This window comes from Ornithodoros turicata, chromosome 5 (assembly GCF_037126465.1).
Source record: "Ornithodoros turicata isolate Travis chromosome 5, ASM3712646v1, whole genome shotgun sequence".
Classification (NCBI taxonomy): domain Eukaryota; kingdom Metazoa; phylum Arthropoda; class Arachnida; order Ixodida; family Argasidae; genus Ornithodoros; species Ornithodoros turicata.
Genome location: NC_088205.1, coordinates 61401754 through 61417247, shown reverse-complemented (window position 1 = coordinate 61417247; position 15494 = coordinate 61401754). Strand labels below are relative to the sequence as shown.

The following is a 15494-nucleotide window of genomic DNA, read 5'->3' as shown; positions in this document are numbered from 1 at the left end:
ATCGTCTTCCGTTCCATTAAGCGTGGATGAAATACCTCTCTATGTGCGTCGCATTTGCCGTTCATCACTTTGGCGCTCCTTCTCGTTGACTGCGCGATACGCTGGCTGGCGCTGAGCGAGACGATCCAGCCGTGCTACTAAAATCGGGGTGCGTTCAACGTGCGGGAAACAGAAAGGTACCAGCATTTTGGCGCTCAAGTTGGGGGTGCATTCAATACGCGAGTGCGTCCAATATGCAAGTAAATACGGTATACGCAGCTGGTGCTTGTACTTTCTTTATGAGTGAAATGTTCGTTGCAGTATGTTGCATATGTTTCAGGAATTGTGGCTTTATAATGCGCACGGCGCAGGACCAGTTCATAGCTCACGTTTTTCACTGTGATCCGTCATCGGGTGCTCTTTGCAAGACCATAGAGGCAGCCTGCAAGGTAATAACTTCTCATGTTCTTTCGTGATTGTGCTTGAAGTGCCACTAGGGACTAAATCTTGTGTCTTCAGAATCCCACCAAAGTTATGTAGCTGAAATCTTCTTGTCTCACTTTACATTCCTGCAAAATATCTTTGCTCTAGGTGACGCGAAAGCTAGAGAAAAGTAATTTTTATTTTTGTGAACTGTGGCGTCGTGTTAGGCTCCGACGGAGCGCCCGGCTGTCATCTGGCAACGTTGTTGCCCTTGGCATTTTTTGGGGGGCTCACTTTTTGCACTCCGTAAGCGGAGCCCCATGTGACATATCCTCTGACCTTCGGGAAAACACAAGGAGGGAAAAGACATCTCTCCTATTTTTGCCTCTTTCGGTCAGTGTCACGTGACTTCTCCACCACGTGACCCTCCTCGGACACCAGCGTCGTGGCTAGGAGAAGAGTGCCCTCTCCAGAACATGACATCATCGCAATTTGTGGGCTTGGTGGCCAGACTTGGTGGGCAGAATTTGTGGGCAGACATGGTGCTACTAGTACTAGCAGCTGCGTATGTTTACCACTGGATTTCTAAATGAGGCTTTATTGAGTGAATTTGCAGAGTACTTACCTAGTACTGTCCACATTAACTTTGTTTGCTGACCACTGTCTAAATTACTGTCTTGGGGATAGTTACGGATATCCAGAAGACCTGGTAGTACCGCTTTCACGTGGGCATTTGAATGATCGTTGAAGGCAATGGCAATTGGTCATTTCAAGCACCATTGACGCTGCCACGTGTGCCAATCCTATAGTTCTTGAGAGGCTGACATGCTGCATGCCAGATGGCGCTGTGCGCATCCATCTGCGTAAGCTTTAGCAGACAAACAGGCAGATGTAAAATAAGAAAAGTTAAAAAGGAATAAAAACACCTCAGTGCTCTGTTATGCTCATCCCTTTTTTCGTTGTCTCCTGCACTGGGGTATTTTTATTGCTTTTAAGATGTAAAATGCAAGGCAAAAACGATTTTGACACGATGTTGTCAACGATGTTGACACCGTGTCGGTGCGTAATGTCGAGAGTGGAAAGGTAAATTTGCAAATGCCAGCCAAAATGTAATAACCAAAATAACTTGTATACGGAATTTTCAGGTCTTTTTCATGCACTTCTCGCAGGTTTATTGTGTGCTTTTGTTTAGTGCCTATTCAGTCTGTACGAGGCTGTCCCTTTAAAACTCGAAAGTGAGAAAACGCTGCAACTGACGGTGCATTGATTGTTTCTTTCTTAGCTTCGGTACCAAAAGTGCTTGGACGCCCACCAAAGGATTTCGGGCAAAAAGAACATGGAACCACAGCAGCAGGCTGGGGTAAGTGATGTGGACAAACACGATTGCAGTGGATACAGTCAATATAGTGAAGCATCTAACACTGTGAGCTTTTTTTTTTTTTTTTTTTTATTATTACTTTTTTGACACATGCTTTAAACAACATAACTGCATAATCCATACGGATCATAGCCTAAGGCTAGTACGATCCGGTAAAGAGAGAATTTATGTCAACAGTCACACTTGCATGATTCTGGGCAATGTTCAAAAGAAAACTGTAATGAGGTTTCGTGCTGCTGTTGAAAATGGCTATAGAGCGCAGTCCCATTAATTCAAAATCTCTCAAGTCTAACTACCAGCCAATTCGAATTGGTGATCTGGTCCCATCAAAGTTGTGTATTTCAATGGGGGGAAACGCTCAGTACATGAACGTGCACAGCGGTTTATTCGAACGAGATTGCCCGGAACATGTTTACTTATTAAGTGTTAAATTTACTTATAAGACCATTATTTATAAAAGGTGGTGCTTGTACCAAAGGAAAGGGGAACAAGGAACGGATCACCGTAATGGTGTGCGCAAATACGCGGAACGATGCTGCTTACCCGTGTTCGGAAAAGCAAGAGGCCTTGTTGTTTTAAGGGGATCTGGATGCTTCCTGTTGACAGCAGAGCTAACGAAAAGCCGTGGATGACAGCCAATATTTTCTCGAGTTGGGTTGGTTATATTGGGGGTGGGTGTCGTGACCGGGTTGTGCTCAACATCGCAGACGACGTCGATTCAGTTGAGGCTAAAATAACGAATGCAAGCACGTATAACAGATTATTTTCTGCTCTGAGATGTTTTGATGACTGTCTGCAAATAAATATTTTTGAATGAATGAGCCTCTTGTATTACCAGCATCGCGTTAACGCGAACCTAGGCCTAGCAAGCCACGATGGATCTCCGATGCAGCTAATACGCGCTGCCAAAGCATCAAGCACTCATTCATAGCAGCTCCGTTTAGTTCGAACTCCACTTTATTCGAACAAATGTTTGGTTCCATTCAAGTTCAAATTAACAGGTTTTACAGTAAAACCCCGTTAGTTCGGAACTCACGGGGCCCACCAAAATGTCCAAATTATCGAATGGACCACGTAACAAAAGGTTTACATGCCATAATGAAAACACTTCTGTTTAAGAAAAAACTGCGTCAGAGTAGTTTGCTTTTGCAAGCTCATTTGCGATTCTAGAGGAAGTTTTCGGAGCGCGGTCAAGTGCTCCACCGCACTCGCACCAAAGAGCGTTCAAGCAGAGATTGTCCAAAATGGCAAGTGCGTCTGCTGCTTCTGTGACATTGTGCCGCTGCGGTGACTACTCACATTTCTCGTCTGACAATACAGTCTTCTCGGCACTTGCAAGGACATCGTCCACAATTTCATCTTCGGTCAAACTGCCAGCAACAGCAATACCATCGTCAATTGCGACGTAGTTCACAAGTTGCACTGAAGATGGCAGGAGACCACGGAAATGGCTGTCATACTCTGCGTCTGCAGTCGTGTCCTTCAATGCGGAGTTCTCCGATCGCGTAAAATTGCATTGGCGAAAGCAGTCCGCGATTGCTTCTGCAGGCAAAAACAAAGAGAATGAGACACGTGGTGACATAATTGCTTCATGGATGCTTGAAGGGAGAGAGAGAGACGATGTCACAGCACTGATAACCATAGCGATGCAATCACGTCAGTTCTAGTTAGTTGTAGAGCTAGTGGCTAGTCAGTTCTAGCTAGTGGCGCGGTGGTGCCACACTTTGCCTTCTTTGTCCACCTGATCATTCGTGTTTCGGGAGCACACTGTTTGCAGAGGTCTACCACAGTGTTGTACTGTCCGAATTATGCAGTGGGCACATGTCTGCTTCCGAATGAATGAGTCTTCCTTACCATAGACTGATAAGTGTGCTGTGAACTTGCACGTGCACGTTTTGTAATAAAGAATTTGTAATAATAAATAATTAATAATAATATATTTGTAATAATAATTTGTAATATTAAATAATTAATAATAATAATAATAAATAAAAATAAATGTAATAAATAAATAATTTGTAATTTTGTAATGAAACGTGCGCTGTGCACGTTTTGTAATAAAGAAACAGAATGAGAAAATCTTCTGACTGAAGATTGAGCAACCAAGGTGAGGCAGGAATACACAGACAAACTCAACGTGCCACACATTCTCTTGCATCCGAGTATAGATTCTTTTCGAGTAGCGCACAGCAATCAATGTTGTTGCTTGTTCGCTTGTCGGCCTTACGTGGCAGTATAAATTGATCTTAAAGTGCAGCAGAAAGGGATGTCGAACACTTGTGCAAAAAAAAAATTTGAAAAAATACTGTGCATGAAGCAGATCGGGAACTCTCAAACTCAACAATTGTTACGTTCGTAACGCAATGTCGTTCACAACGTAACTTCGACCATCTCTGAAGAAAATTTTTTTTTGATGTGCTGTTTTGAGTCCTCATGAAGAACGTTTGTGAGTAAAATGAACGATGCCATGAGTGGGAATATATGGGATGCGCGCTGTCGAATTTACGCATACACCCCTCACAAAAAGACTGTTGGATACGTTGCCCCAAATCACAATACGATGTACTTGCTATGAGAAGAAAGGGCATTTCGAGACGAACACAGTGATGCAGATTACTTTTGGGTATCACAACTGGGAGACTAGTGAAGTTCTCAAAACGTACCATATTTTACAAATGAGGCAACTTTGCGATTTTGTATCTCCTCAAAGGCAAACCTTAGAATCATCAGAACTTAGGATGCAATGCTATCCACCCCTGACAATATGTGAAAAAAAAATTCAGCTGAATGTGTCAAATAGTTATGAAGATACGTGGCCTCAAACTTCGTAGGAAGCGCAATGGTCCAAATGCCCACATCTGAGTGATAATTCATTAAAAAATAACAACCGGTTATTTTCAACTACTTTCAGCTCCAATATGCCTCCTAGGGACAAAGCTTTAATATATGTTTGAAAGAAAAAAAATTGGAGAGGTCGACCGGACCACCCTGCCTGATTCGGCGTGAAATCATCCACTGGGTCCTGGATGGATAGTGGGCGACGATAGCGACCTTCCTCTGCAGCGCCATTGATCTTGACTGAGGGAGCCATGGCACGCGTAGGGTCAGGGACAGGTTCGATTGTGCCTAACACACAATGAACGACTTGTATTCAACGTACAGGTTTTGGTTACTGCGTACATTTAGGGCAATGTAGAACTTGGTTCCTGCTCAGGAAGTACAGTGTTGGGATCTTCGGGACTGTGGTGCGCATTAACCTTCGGTGCGCGTTATACATAAAACTTTTCTGGTTTCCACTAATTTTACGGCGTGCGTGGTATACAACGAAAAATACGGTACTAACTTGCATGGCCAGCTGTGAATATAAGGTTTGCATGGCAGCATCGCTTTTGAATTGTCAATACGCTACGACAGTTTGTCTCAGGGCAGGGGAGAAGGTGAAGTTAGGAGAAGCCACATGACAAAGTCTCTGTCCACTCACAAGGCAACAATAAAGGGGTATCCATAGGCCGGCATGGGTCTACATAAGAAACTACGTGCGCATCTCCTTGAACTCTACCCCTTTATTTGGGAGAAGGACCAATCAGGTCGCTCCACAGGCAGTAGGGAGGGAGGGAAACTGGGGAGCTGCGCAGTCAGCTGACCTACTTGCATAACGCGTTCTTAATCAAAATTTTCTCATGACCTTAAAATGCAATACGCGAAAAATTAGGAGCTCATGAACATAAAGGGTTTTGCGGTATTGTTATGTTTTAGACTGAAAAGGCTGTTAAAGAAAAAGCACCAGCAGTGGGATTTGCAGTGATGGAACTGCTGCGCCATTTGTTCCAGACAGTGCCAAAAAGTGGATCCTGCTACATGCTGCTACTACTAATGCTTTTTTTTTTTACTTATTGCGTCATATTTGCTCGAAAAGGGACTGCCGGACGTGCAATGAAAGTGAAAACGAAACTGGAAGTTGTACAGTTGCTCTTTCCATTGTGGAGAAGCGCTTCTCCGAAGAATCCTTCCATGGCATAAGCCGAGGCCATGCTCCAACAGCTCCCATCCCATAGTTTGATATAATTCACACAACACTGGGCACATGACCAATGAAAGGTTATGGTGGTCGTGATGATGGAACTACTTGCCGTACTTCCAAAATATGTGACCAATGAAGGTACGATGTTATGCATAGCCAATCAGGAGCCTTCCTGTTTGGCTCGCCTTTCGGCTGGTCCTGGCTACCATAGACTTCTACTGATTTTCATGCTTGATGCCAAGTTGTTCTATATTCTAACTAAAGCAGCTTTTGGCTAAGTTATATATTTATTTTATGCATCGTATTGATTCAAAGGTGTGACACGTGTGTTCACCGTGCAGACAAATGCCACAATGTTGTTGCGCTTAGTGACACGTTGTAACAAATTTCGTATTTGCAAAACGACACAAACTGTCCAATTCCTAATAACGAGCAAGTCTCATGAGTGTGTACAATTTCGTGCGTAGTTTCACGATTTCACACACGTAATACTGCATCTTCCTTGTCACCGTATTCAATGTGCGACGGTGCTCGGACATGTGCCTCACGCTCCAACTCTTTCAAACATTAATAATAATAATAACATTAACAGTTTGTGGCTTTATGTCACGAGGCAGCTATGTTCAGGAGTTTGAAAGAGAAACTGTAAGAAATGATACTTCTAGCCGAAGGCTCGAATCCTTCATGAAAATTTAGTGCTTTGTCCTTTCTCTAATTAAATGGTGGGTTGTGTGCTTGGAATGTTTTCTATTTAGTAGCATGATAGCAGATGACGCTAGTGCTTTACACAATCTTATGTCAACAAGAAGTTTGTGACTTAGACCAGTGCTTACACCATATGCAAGGAAAGTCAGTACACTCTGCTCTATGGACTGTAAAAGCTGTTACAAAACTGGATTTTTTCTGCTCCAAGAGCTGCTACAGGCAGTTTCGTTTCAGTTCCATTACTGGATTTGCCACTATTCAATTGAAGTAGTGTTGTAATTGTCGCGAGGCGTGTGTTGCATTTGTCCTTCTATGTTTAATTGCCTCATCTACTACTATGTTCAAGATTTTAACAAACGAGCTCGACTGTGCATTGTATCGCTTCCCTTACTCAATAAATCTACCAGGGGGTTACATTTCTTACGTGAACCCATCGGCTGAGAATATTTACCTTACTTATTCCTATTCCTGCACGTCATCTCCACGTTTCTTTTCTGTCCTTTCTATTCCTTTGATGTGGACTTCTCCAAAGCCCACAGCTCAAGGCAGTGGGTGCTATTTGGCCTCAAACAAAGCCTGAAATGTCCTGCGTGGTCGAATTTTATCTAGTTGAGGTTAGTTATAGTTACCGCTGTGTAAACTTCTATTTCAGACCCTTTCGACAGCACTGAAAAGCGTGATTGGGACACTGGGCACTCGCCTGGCAAGCTTCAACCGTCAAGCATCAGCGCAGCAAGCATCCTGAAGGCCCTGTGGCGCTCCTCCACCACTTCAACCTTCCTGCTTATACTTCGCCTCAGTGGTTTGTCTCCTCTGGCACCGACAAGTTGTCGCATGGAAAGCGACGCATTCGTCTCCTCACCCTCACTCAAAATTGTAGCAACGTCGCTGCTTTGGCACTGCCTGCATCTGAGCACCATTTTCCTTCTGCAGAGGACTGTGCGTCTGTATGAGCATTACTATTTTTTAAATACTTGATGCAAGCTTCATGTAAGCGACAGGGAGAGAGTGCGATAGTGCTTCTGCAGAATGGCCCTGCAGTGTTTTGACAGCGTGAATTGTAGTGCCCCGAAGCCAAGAGCTGTGCTGTTCATTTTTGTCGTATGAACACTGGACACTGGAAGGAAGGTTGGACATGTAATTCACCGAGATGTGCTTTTAGTGTATCGTTATTTTGAGTGCTCGCAAAACTGCACGCTCTTTTTTTAATGTGTACGAGTCTTTATGCCTATATCTGTATAGAACTTTTTTGAAATCACATATTTTTAACGTGAAACTTGTCGTCACACCTATATATTTTAAGTGGTGAATGCTATTTAAGCAACCCCACCAGTCTACCGCATATATTCGAACATACACTTCGAACGCCACTGTTTTGACATTGTCCTCCATGGCAGAAAAAAAAAAAAAAGAGAGTGGCATAATCTTTAGGCACGAAAGGCATTAAATATGAATCTCTCGTAGATTAAGTAGCATACAGTGGGCAAAAAGAGTGGCATAATCTTTAGGCACGAAAGGCATTAAATATGAATCTCTCGTAGATTAAGTAGCATACAGTGGGTTACCTTATGCAAGTTTGTGTGGATGTCACACGCACATCTGTGTGTTAGTCGTGTGTCAATCCCTACTGTGGAAATAAGAACGCACCAGAAATTCTCGGAAGGTGTGTTTCAAATGTACACTTGGTTGCAGTGTAAGTTCATAGTTCCCGTCTGATATCCAGCGTATGAAAAAAGTGCCACGTGTACTCTAGTTAATGTTTTTTTATTTGTTGAAATATGCGCAGCTAAGGATGGTATTCTCGCTGTTATGATGCATCTTAGAGTGTGCTAGTAGGTATGATAACACATCACAGTAGTTAGCCAGGTAAAGCTACACGTGCAATAGTGAAACATTAGCAGGTACTTACAAATTCCAAACATTTTGTTAAGCTTCTTGCTGTACTGTACAAATATGACATTGTGCTAGGACAAAATTGTTATGTTGCTCAGGGACTGACTACAAACAGGAAAGATATTTTTGTCAAAAATATTTGCACACGGACACCTGATGTGACACGTATGAAGTGGGGGCTAGTGTTATATGTGCTAGTGTTTATACGAATGTTTAGTGACTGTCTTCGGAACACTGGCTCCTCAAACCTATCTAATCTGACTGCAGCTTCTACACTGTACAAAACATAATTTATTTCAGCATGATGAAGCAGAATCTGTCAAAGATCATTCTAAAAGAAAATTTGATTCGCTTTTTAAGATGGAATTTGTTAAGAAACAAATGCACTGTAGGTATCCGGGATTCCTGCTGCATAAGTGTGCGAAGGAAAACTCTGCAAATGCTATTCGAAAGCAAATTTTGAATGAAATTTTGAATATCTGGTTGGACAAAGCGTTACTCGAAACCATTTCCAACATTGAAGCACTATTTGTTCTGTGTTCGGAACGTATTGAAATTGTTTACCATTCTCGTAAGTGTTACGTTCTTTTCTACATATTCTTATTCTCATTAGAAGCCCTACTGAGCCCTACAGAGATAGAGAGACGTGATGTGTATTTACCTGCTGAATTTTGCACCAAAGAAATCGAGACAGCAAAAGCCATAACTTGCATTAAAGGGGTTGCGACACTTCGTCTCAAGCTATTCCGGATAAATGTAAAATGCAATTATTTGTATCAGTGTGAACCTGCATTCCAAGTTTTACAGCAAGAGGGGCAATAGACGTGTAGAAAACTGGCACTGCGAATACTGAAGCTCATGTGGCTCTAACAGCACCACCTAGATACAGACTGCCTCCTCTCCCTCCTTCCTTACGTGGTCACATTACCGCGATTCGCCGTTCTGCGAATTCAAGAACTCAAACAATTGCAGCTATTTTCACAAATTTGAACCTGTAGATTAAAAGTGCCACAGGCTTTCTGCAAAATTAGTCTTGAGAAAAATATGGAACCGTATTGAGCTTTTATTTTGTTTTCCCATTTAGTACGTGGCAGGGTGTCGAACCGAAACGTTTTTCGTTCCGGTTTTCGTTCCGGTTACATCATAAACAATCCGGTACTGGTTCTGCTCCGGAGCAAAAAAATAACGGTTCATACCGGTTTTTAACCGGTTCCGCTTCTACTGGGAATATTCATCCCCACAAAAACAAAACAAAATGTAAATGTAATGTTACAAAATGTAAACCCGTTTATTCCGCATACATGGTATTTAATATTAATAGACAGCTGTGAAATTGGTAGCTCCTGGTCCCTGTAGGTTACTGTCTGTTCAAATGGGTTTTCTCCTTTCTTGAAGCACGTGCTACAAACGGACTTGTTTGTCGTGATGTCATACGTAAAGTACTTTCTTGCTGGATTGGAGCGATCGCGTTCCATCCGAATGTCTGTTGCTACTGTCTAGCCAGCAAGCATCACCGCACGAGTAGGACGCAAATCGAGGAACACCTTCACTCACAAATGCGCTCGACGGCTCCGTTTTATTTTCTTCGTGTCCTGTCCACAAAAGAGTTGCCACTTCGCACGGGCTTGCCCTCGCATATACGTAAACGTATTCAACTTAGCTGCTCTCCAACAAGGGACGCGTTGCGCGACATTACCGATAAAGAAGCCGTTATGCAGCCCCCTTGGGTCGCTGTTTAGTTGAGGAGAGTTTGCGGGGATCAAATTAAAACGAACACTACGGCAATTGCTAGAGAGTCACATGTACCTCTAAGTCTGTGTGCGTGCGCGAATGATAAACCATTACAAAGGGAGCCTAAGGGTCATAGTATACCGACATACATTCCACTGTAACCGTAACCCTCGTATAGTATCCATGACATGACTTCAGAGCACACGACGTCTGCTTCATTCGCCTATCCGTAGTCCAAGCCGATGAAGTTTTTTCTTGGACTGAAAACCGTTAAATATATTTTTCGGTTTCCCTCCTGAGCGAAAAAAACGTATATGGTTTCGATTCCGCTCCAGTTCGCACTTCGTATTGTAGCGTTTTTTTTCGGTTTTCGGTTCTAATTTTCGGTTCGCTCCAACACCCTGGTACGTGGGGACGTTCACTACTCGCAGACGACAGTGGCCGCCCATGCGGCTGATGGTGGCTCGTCTCCATGGCTACAGCCGCTGAAAGCATGTTCGTGGTTGGCTAGGGACGTTGAAAACACAGTCCTGATTGGCTGACTCTAGTTGTTACGTCACGTTGACAAGTAAGTCTAGGTGGTGGTGGCTCTAACGTCGCAGCTGGCGTCTCTGCCAGTGAGGAAGGGGAAGAGAGGTGACGTGCTTATGACTACGAATGGGAATGGCCGGTGCTGTGATGTCAGAGCTTGATGAGTGCGTGTGTTTAAGTGTTTATATCGTGCTGAATACTGCACGTAGAAAAATTATTCGTTTTTCCTCTATGCTGTAGTGCGCAATACAATGTAATGAACCACATCTATCAAAGTGTCACAACCCCTTTAATCTCAACAAAAATACAGTGGACTCTCGCTAATTCAAACTCAGATATTTCATACTTTAGGTTTCGGTTAACAGATTTCAAATTTTTTTTAGCCCACTCTGTTTTCAATGTATGGAAAAGCCGCTTCATTCAAAAGGCTTTCGCCTAATTCATGCTCCTTGTTCCCTCATAAAATTATCCTTGTGCGCATTGGTGACCCACCTTTGAACAGATTGCACATCTCTGGATGTACAGATCACAACAAAAGTTTACGGAACACCAGAGTGACTTATTTCTTGATCGGAGCGACACCCTGGCAGTGAACAGGAGTGGACGCTCCTACTGAGAGGTGCATGGAATATCCAGCCACCTATCTGTAAGTCTCTCTGCTCCCGTTTGCTGCAAAGATATCACTCCGATGACTATACACGCCACTCCGGTGTTCCGTAAGCTTTTGTCGGGATTTGAACCAATCTGCTAAAGAAGGGTCTCGTAAGCAACTGTTTGCTATGACTGACACTTGTCTTGTGGACTCTTGTATTGACTAAGCAGTCAACAACAGATAAGTTTGCTTTAGATTCCTCTCCGTTTGCAGACTGTTGAGCAAGTAAACGTGGTAACAGACCTTTTACCAGTATTTTATGTGTGTCCCTACTTACAGTCAGGATTGCATAGAGGAGAGGTTAAAAATTTGCTTTGTATGTGCAGCTACCCAAGTAACAAACTAATTTTGTCTCACAAGAAATCCAGATGAATTTGTGGTAATTGAAACTTGGGATAATTCAAACAAAGACCTGTGGTTCCCTGAAGTTTGAATTAACGAGTGTCTCCTGGGTATTGGTAATGCATTACATTGTAATCTGTGCAGTTGTCGGACAGAAAAATTTTCTTCAGGCCTCAATGTTCAACTTTGTTCTGTATGTTTAACGAATTACTTATGATCAGTTAATCAGCTCGTGAAATTATTTATTTCTAAGTCTGTGGCTTGTGCAGAAATGTTGCTAAATTCAAGAGAGAGATTTTCTTCAAATTTGTGGATCAATTTTTTGTATCTCTCACTCTAGTGATTGGTGCAAAAGGGGGCAGTTTGTACACTTCTAGTAGTTTCCAATGATAGGTATAGTATGATTGTCCGGCTAAACCCTTACACTACATTCCTGTTTGGAAGGCAGAGAAACTTGTACGATTCAGGAAACGTATCACCCGGTCTTCCTTTATGTATGTTGACATTCAAAGATGACACTAGGTAACACCATTTCATGGCGGATTAGAAATATTTTTTTTATCGGGCATTCGCTTTCTGGAAAAAGTGTTAATGTAGCATTCGAAGCACGCTCGAGTCATGCCATGAAGCTTTACAATACACAATGCTGCTCTAAGAAAGATGAGCATTGTCTTTGCTTTCTTCCAGCGCTACATTTGCAGTCAGTACTGTAGTGCTTAGTATACCCCCTCCTATCATGCTATATTTTTTAAACTGAGCATAACGTGGTGTAGTGAACAAAAGGTTTGTGTCTACTTTTTGAGACGTGGTATGAAATAATGCACAATGATTTATTTATTTTATTTTTTCTGCTTGCATTGTGCAGCAGTTTGTACTGTGTATTCTTATACTGTGGCAGCGTGCATAAAAGCCTGAGAATCCATCGAGTTTCACTGCATATCCAAAGAAACATTTTAGGAAGAAAAAAAAAAGAAAAGTGGTGCAAATCAAAGTGCCGTGAATGACCAGCTCTGAAGAGTAATATGTTGAACATTCAAATATTTCTCAAAACCTATTTTTGAAGGATAAGATGGGATGTTGGCAGGCAAGCTAATGGACGATGTCCATGCTGAGATATGTTGAGCTATGGGCCAACAGAAAACAATACAGTGTTGTGTCATTTTTCTGTTGTGCCCGTACATGAAAACATTATCCATTCAAATAGGTATCGGTATGTATGAAAACATGGAACGTCAAATTTGAGAATCTGTAAAAACCATGGGAGATTGTTGCTGAAGTCATGGCTGTTTCTGACAGTTAAGTGCAATATATTTTTGTGGCCTTATCATTCAAATGACCCCAATGGGACCCATTGAATTTCACTCTTGTTAGGAATTAGCTGTCAAGTTAGTTTGGTGTCAGGTGGAGAACTCAGTTGACTGCTGCTTATAATTGCCATTATGGGAGGCTTCCAATGCTTACTGTGTTATGAATTTGGAGAGGACAGTTGGCATTATTTGTTTTGTCTTGCAATGAATTCAAAGCATCTGTGCGAGCTGGACTGATCTGCATAGATATTGTTTCATGTTTAGTTGTCGCTTTTTATGGCAGTATAATTCTGTGCCCAGTGCTACTTCAAAAACTATTTCTACACTCAACGATGATTTAAGTATAGGTGGGTTGCTTTTCAAAATTTATTTTAGTATTACCAGTGGTGCTCATGGAGAATTAGTGCTTTAATTCAAATGGCTTTTGTTTCAGAGCACTTTGCAAATGACAGAGTACTATTTCGTGACATAATTCCATCAGACACATGAATGTAATTACTGGTAATTTAATAAAAGCATTCGACTGAGGAAAGAAGGCTGTAGAAGATGAGTCCACATTTCTACTGTTCCCAAATTTGGTCAGAAGCAAGTACCTGATTGTTCACATCAGATTTGTGTGGCTTGATAAAAATTATGATTTTTTTATACCATCGTTGGCGCTTCCACAGGGATTTAAAGTAATTTAACTTAGACATTAAAAATAAAATGAAGTGACAATAGTTTTGAACTTGGCACATGCATTGTAAGCAGCCGACAGAAAAAAATGCAAACGATGCCAAGAAAAGCTTTGCTGGGACTGTGTGTGCTGCTTTTGAAACATGCAGAAAGCATGATGTGTATATGTATTAATTCTTGTATTTAAGAGGGCAAACCTAGTGAAATGTAATTAGTTTGTTGAACTTGTCTTTGTTCCATAGCCATTTCTTTAATACAAGCGACAGTTCTACATAACTGAGGCTATCATGAAACTAGTTTGGCTACTGAACACAGATTCCGCACTTTGCTGCTGTTGTGCCAGAAAGCATCAAATCAATCAATCAACAGATTCCACAACACAACTTGTGCAGGTCATTTCCAGAGCTTGTTGTGTATATAAGATTAAGATTAACAAGGAGCCAAATCAGATTTGCATCCATCCAGGAGTAATTCTGTTCCAAGTTATATAACACATTCAGTTCTATCACGCAGCATACTTGTCAGCATATGCACCACTTGACTGCTCAGTGAGTTAGCTGTACATATCGCTGTCACGTACTCTTTTCTGTTTAAAAGCACTGACCTAGCCAAGTGGTGCTTAGTGCTGATGAATATGCCTTTATTGTTGTGTAAGAGTAATTGCCTAAAAAATGTACACAATGTTCAAACAGCACACTAGGCTTCTATCACTATCTACCAGGCGCTTTAAAACAGACTAATGGCATACCGAAATGTGTATTTGGCGGCACTAGTCTCACTGCCTACCCAGTTCATAACCTCTTGCTTGTTTCAGTTTGTGTAGCTTGTTCATGGTAGTCTGCAGTAAATGTTACTCTGCCATATGCCTGTACTCTTGTGGTTGCCAAGTTCTAGGCGATAAAACTTGCTGTGCGGGGTTGCTGGAATGCTTCATTAACAGCATCTTTGTGTATCTCCACTGCATATCAAGGTCCCGCTGCTGCTGTAGATGTAAGCTCACTGTAGGCTGTAGGAAAGTAACATGCTTGCTCATTGTATGTGTCGCGGTTGTTGCAATACCTAATGGAATGTTTGAGTAGTAGAACCTGCTGTGGATTCTGTTTCAGGAGCTAGACTGCACTCAGTTTTTGATGCAAATACAGCAAAAGGCTGAGGCACTGTATCACCCGTATACAGCCAGACTTTCAATAAATATATGAGGTTAGCTGCCTGTATATGGCACAGATGTGCACCCGAGTGTGTTTGATGGCTTATAATTATGCTTCAACCTTCAACAGAAATGTGCGCATTAGCGTTATGCAAATGTGCTTCGTAGGCAATGTGATACGCGAGTTAGTATACAGTGCATGTATGGCTGTCAAGAATTGGAATTCAGTCAAACTTCTACTTGACAAAATGAATACTTTTGTGAGAACCATTCCAATCAATGCTGTTCCTTACCTTAGTACCACCAAAACTATCTAATAGTAGGCATCCTCTAAAATGCATTGTTTTACCAGCAAATGAATTATGGTTATGTCTTGGGTTATAAGTACTTGCTTTGAAGTTCGTAGATATTTTATAAAGATGTAATGGCACACAGTAATAACATAATAAAGTGAGCCTTTTCACTTGCAAGGCACAGTCTGTCTTTGAGAGCATGCCCATATATTAGGATAGTTGCCCGTTTAAAAGAAGAACCTTAAGTATTCTTTTCCAACCCATCACTCATAAGCAGGAGTTTTTACAACAGGTTGATCAAGCAAAGCATCCACACAAACGCTCTCTGTGTTGCCATTACGTGTCATATCTATATGCAACACTACGAGTGTGTAAAAAAAGGCTGCACGCATATTTCAGTGTTCCCACAGATGTATG

General features: G+C 42.0%; 1 protein-coding gene across 3 annotated transcripts in view; it reads left to right on the top strand.

Moving 5' to 3' along the window:
* The window catches only part of LOC135394546 (protein Fe65 homolog), a 42437-nt gene extending 27183 nt beyond the window's left edge, over nucleotides 1–15254 (top strand). For all 3 annotated transcript variants that reach the window (XM_064625335.1, XM_064625337.1, XM_064625336.1), the window contains 3 exons: nucleotides 320–428; nucleotides 1685–1762; nucleotides 7159–15254. In XM_064625335.1, coding sequence (XP_064481405.1) covers nucleotides 320–428; nucleotides 1685–1762; nucleotides 7159–7251 — 280 coding nt within the window. In that variant the 3' untranslated portion in view covers nucleotides 7252–15254. The remainder of the gene's footprint in view (nucleotides 1–319; nucleotides 429–1684; nucleotides 1763–7158) is intronic.
* The last annotated feature ends 240 nt before the right edge of the window (nucleotides 15255–15494 follow it).